Source organism: Diabrotica undecimpunctata, chromosome 9 (genome assembly GCF_040954645.1).
Source record: "Diabrotica undecimpunctata isolate CICGRU chromosome 9, icDiaUnde3, whole genome shotgun sequence".
Lineage (NCBI taxonomy): Eukaryota > Metazoa > Arthropoda > Insecta > Coleoptera > Chrysomelidae > Diabrotica > Diabrotica undecimpunctata.
In genome coordinates this window covers 63,478,608-63,483,305 of record NC_092811.1, presented here as the reverse complement: position 1 = coordinate 63,483,305, position 4,698 = coordinate 63,478,608, and the positions used below count along the sequence as shown (strand labels likewise).

Here is a 4,698-nt window from a genome sequence, read left to right as displayed (position 1 = left end):
TCGATCAGAAGCCAATAACCAAATGCTATCATCTACTTGAATAGCTGACAATACGACGTTTTTCGCTTCGGGAATGTTTTGCAACTTAAAGTTTATTCTAAACTGTTCCTAGTTTATATTTACTAATGACAAAAAGGGTGGGCTATGCCACCACATGTGAGAAGCACCCAACAGCTCTTTCACTGCCACACCTCTACTAGGTAAGTCTGCTGGATTTCAATTAGATCGCACATGGTGCCAAAGAAAATTCTTACCTATTGACTGTATAGCCGCTACCCGATTCCCAACGTAAACATTCCATCTCGACGAACTGGAATTAACCCAATATAAAGCTATCTCCGAATCCGACCAGATATGGCTTTCTTTGATCAAAACACGATTTTTAAAATATCTAGAAGAGAACTAACCAATTGGGTACCTAAACTAAGTGCACATAATTCTAGCCTGGGAATCGTCGTTTTCGATAAAGGTGCAACTCGCGATTTTGACGTAATCAATACCGACGAAACTGTTTCATTGCTATAAATCGTTCTCATATATACTACTGCCGCATATGCGGTCTCACTTGCGTCACAAAATGCGTGCAATTCTATTTGACTAATACTTTTATCTACAAAAACTAAGCGAGGAATACTTATTTTTTTCAATTCACTAAAATCAGAGCAAAACTCCTTCCAAATCTTTAATAAATGCGGTTTGGTAATTTCTGAATCCCAATCTAACTTAAACAACCAAAGCTTTTGTATCAAAATCTTTCCTCTAACGATAAATGGTGTCAATAATCCCAGTGGATCAAAACATTGAGCAACCAACGATAGAATTTTTCTTTTCGTGATTGGCCCGGTTTTATTAATTACCGGTACGACAAAGCTTAAGGAATCACTAACGGAATTCCATCTTAAACCAAGAACTTTATTGGAGTGTTCTTTTGATAAATCTACATCTTGTAATTCCGAATTTTTTGCACGATTTTGATAATTTTTGGATATTTCGGTTGAATTTGAAACAACTTTATGTAACGTAAATCCAGATTTGTTGAGCACTGTGTTCAAGTCAATATTTAGTTTATTTAATTCCCCTATGGTATCACATCCAGCTATGATGTCATCCATATACGTTTGTTGTGTTAACATGAGCGACACTATTGGATAATTATCTTTATTTTTATTTGCGATATCTTTCAGTACTCTCGTAGCCAAGAAGGGAGCACAGTTCGTGCCAAAAGTTAATCTTTGCATCTCTATACATGACAGCTGCTCTCCGACATTATTTCTCTACAATATTGTTACGATAAATTCTGACCCAAAACCGTAAATATATTTATTACTAATATTTTCATTCATTCACGTATTTTTTAGGTAATGCCTACCTGACACACGATGGGTCCCCCTTTGTAATAAAAACAACAATTCGAACCTTCTGGAGACAAGCCGATTTAACCATACCGGTTTTGAGAACAATTCGCCGCTCTGTCTAGTCGAGAAGGCCGTAGACGTTTCTAGTCTAACAGTAGTGAATATATAACAGGACTTTTTGGAGAATAGGAAACAGTTAATTCTGAACGCGCTCGCGAGTTTAAATGTTACGCTCGACTATATAAATTATGTATTATTCTTGAAATAAATTAATAGAAATTACTGTGCTTTTTAATGAATTAAGATAAGAACAAGACATTATAAATTAAAGAATTCACAACAAAATATAAATAATTATAAATAAATAAAAGACTTAACAATGGTGTCAGAACAGTGGAATACTTAAAATAAATTGTGAAAATGACGACGATTTATGAGCTGACAGTGACTAATTTAAGAAGACATCTCGAAGACAGAGAATTAGCTTCTACCGGAAAAAAGGCTGAGTTGGTCCAACGACTAAAGAACGCTTTGCTAGAAGAAGGGCTAGATCCAGAGACTTATATATTTGAAGATGCTGTCCTCTCGTCGATTTCGAAAGTTTCTGGTGACATCGCATCATTAGAGAACAAAGTTTCTGGCGATATTTCGAAAGTTTCTGGTGACATCGCATCATTAGAGAACAAAGTTTCTGGCGATATTTCGAAAGTTTCTGGTGACATCGCATCATTAGAGAACAAAGTTTCTGGCGATATTTCGAAAGTTTCTGGTGATATCGCATCAGTAGAGAACAAAGTTTCCGGCGACATCGCTTCTTTGGAAGACAAAGTTTCTAACGAGATTTCTTCGCTGGAAAGCAAAGTCTCTGCTAACATCTCTTCGGAAATCTCTAAAGTCACTTCTGAGATGTCTGCCCTGGACGATAGAATGTCTTCGTTAAAAAATCAAGTTGCTGCCGATATGTTGGCCTTCGAAGAAAAGATTAAAGAGATGGAAAGGAAGATGGAGGAAACAGGGACAGCAGAGAGAGGTAACAATCCGATTACAGTGGAGATAAAAGAAGACGAGACGAAATGTAAGTTGGAAATACGGCCGAAATTTGAAGGAAGTGGAGGTTCTGTCCATGTGAAAGTCCCAACTTTCGACGGAAAATCGTCATGGAATAACTACATGAAACAGTTCGAATCAGCTGCAAGAGCGAATGGATGGTCTGAAAAAGAAAAGGCTGTAAACCTGACTATCGCTCTTCGAGGAGATGCCTTAGATGTGCTTCAGACCATAGCCGTAGAGGAGACCGATGATTTCGAACAACTGAAGAAGAGGTTAAATATGCGATATGGCCACGAACATTTGGAGCATGTATATCAGTCGCAGCTTAAAAATCGAAGACAAAAGAAAGATGAGGCTCTTCAAGAATATGAGGTAGATATTGCCAGATTAGTACGATATGCTTATCCAACAGCTCCCGAAGACATGATGGAAAAATTGGCCGTTCAAACGTTTATTGATGGTCTTCGTGATCATCAAATGCAGAGAACACTACGATTAGCTCGTCACAAGACGCTGGTTGATGTCCTATCCGCCGCCCTTGAATACGAGTCAGCTACGCAGGCCTCTGGCGGGTACAGTAAAGTTAGGACTGTAAAAGAGAAAGGAGATGAAGATAAACTTGACCAGCTCGTTAATATGATAAAAAGTATTACATGCAAGAAAGCAAAGACCATAAAATCAAGAAACTCACCATCAGGAAAACCAGAACGAGTCGGCTTTAGGGGAACAGCTTCAACCCGAAACTTTTCCAAAGACCCTCTTATACTAATAGCTTCTTTGAAATGTCGTGAAGATAGTGTATATATAGATGGAGAAATAAATGGTAAAAGACATACGTTGTTGGTGGATACCGGAGCGACCAGAACCATTATACGTCCAACAGTTATAAACAGCCGTAAGAAACTGTTACCAACGAGGTCGCGACTTCGGATCGCTACAGGTGAAAATGCCAACATCCATGGAGAAATCCAGGTACAATTGGGAATTGGAGCAGAAAAGTTCGTCCATACTGTTATAGTTGCTGACATCGAAGAGGATGTTATATTAGGAATGGACGTAATGAATATGCATGGATTCCAATTGGATTTTAAGAATAAGGTAATCAAAGTTGGCAACGAGGAGGTATTTCTTCATCCACATAATGACAACACTGTGCAAGCAGCCATTACAGAAGATACAGTCGTGCCTGCGAGAAGCGAAACGATCATAGTAGCGCGACTACAGGGAATTGTAGACGAAGAGAGACCTGTTATGATGGAGCCTTGGAACCACGACGATGAGGTTGGCCGTGGAATCATAATTGGAAAGGAATTGGTGACTTCGGCTAAAGAAATTCCTGTGAGACTTATCAATGTCAACGACTACCCAGTGACCATAAAGAAAGAGACAAAAGTAGGAACTTGTGTACCTGTGACATCCATAATCCGTCAGGCGACAACATCTGATAATTCCAACGACAAATTCGACCAAATGGTTGCAGTTGCAGGACAGTCTCTAAATCAGATGGAGAAAAGGAAATTAAGGGAATTTCTTCGGCAGTATCGTGATATTTTCGTACCGAAAGGAGGAAAGACGGGAAGAACTACCGTTTAGTTAAGCATAAGCATAAAATTGAGCTATGCTAAGCCAATTCGTCAAACAGCTCGACGATTACCACAGGCGAAGAGAGAGGAAGCTGAAACTATTGTTCAGGAAATGAAGAAAGACGGGATGATAGAACCTTCTACGAGTCCATGGGTCTCTCCGGTGGTCCTGGTTAAGAAGAAAGACGGAACGACGAGGTTCTGTGTGGATTACCGTTTGCTGAACAACGTTACCAAGAAAGATAGTTATCCTCTGCCTCGGATCGATGACACATTGGCTGGAAGTAAATTGTTTTCTACTTTAGATTTGAAGTCTGGATACTGGCAGGTAGAAATGGATCCAGTCGATAAAGAAAAGACAGCCTTTACCACAGGATCTGGATTGTGGCAATTCAACGTTATGCCATTTGGACTTTGTAATGCTCCTGCGACATTTGAGAGGCTTATGGAAAATGTGTTGAGAGGGTTATCTTGGAAAACATGCCTGGTTTATTTAGATGACATAATCGTCTTGGGGGAGACATTCGAAGATCATTTGAGGAATTTAGAAAACGTTTTTTAATCGACTTAAAGCTGCCCAATTGATGCTAAACCCCAAGAAGTGCCAGCTATTTCAAGGTAAAGTCAATTATCTGGGTCATATAGTCAGTAAAGAAGGAGTGGCCGTGGATAAGGGAAAAATCGATTTCATTAAACTCTGAGATAGCGCG

The 4,698-nt window shown here is 39.2% G+C and overlaps 1 protein-coding gene across 1 annotated transcript; it reads right to left on the bottom strand.

The window, feature by feature from the left end:
- Window positions 1-368: 368 nt before the first annotated feature.
- Window positions 369-1,238, bottom strand: LOC140450983 (uncharacterized). The gene has a single exon (XM_072544687.1). The coding sequence runs from the start codon at window positions 1,236-1,238 to the stop codon at window positions 369-371; it is 870 nt and encodes a 289-aa protein (XP_072400788.1).
- Window positions 1,239-4,698: the final 3,460 nt, after the last annotated feature.

Excerpts from the sequence above, each read along its gene's own strand:
- LOC140450983 (XM_072544687.1), bottom strand. The coding sequence starts at position 1,238 with ATGCAAAGATTAACTTTTGGCACGAACTGTGCTCCCTTCTTGGCTACG.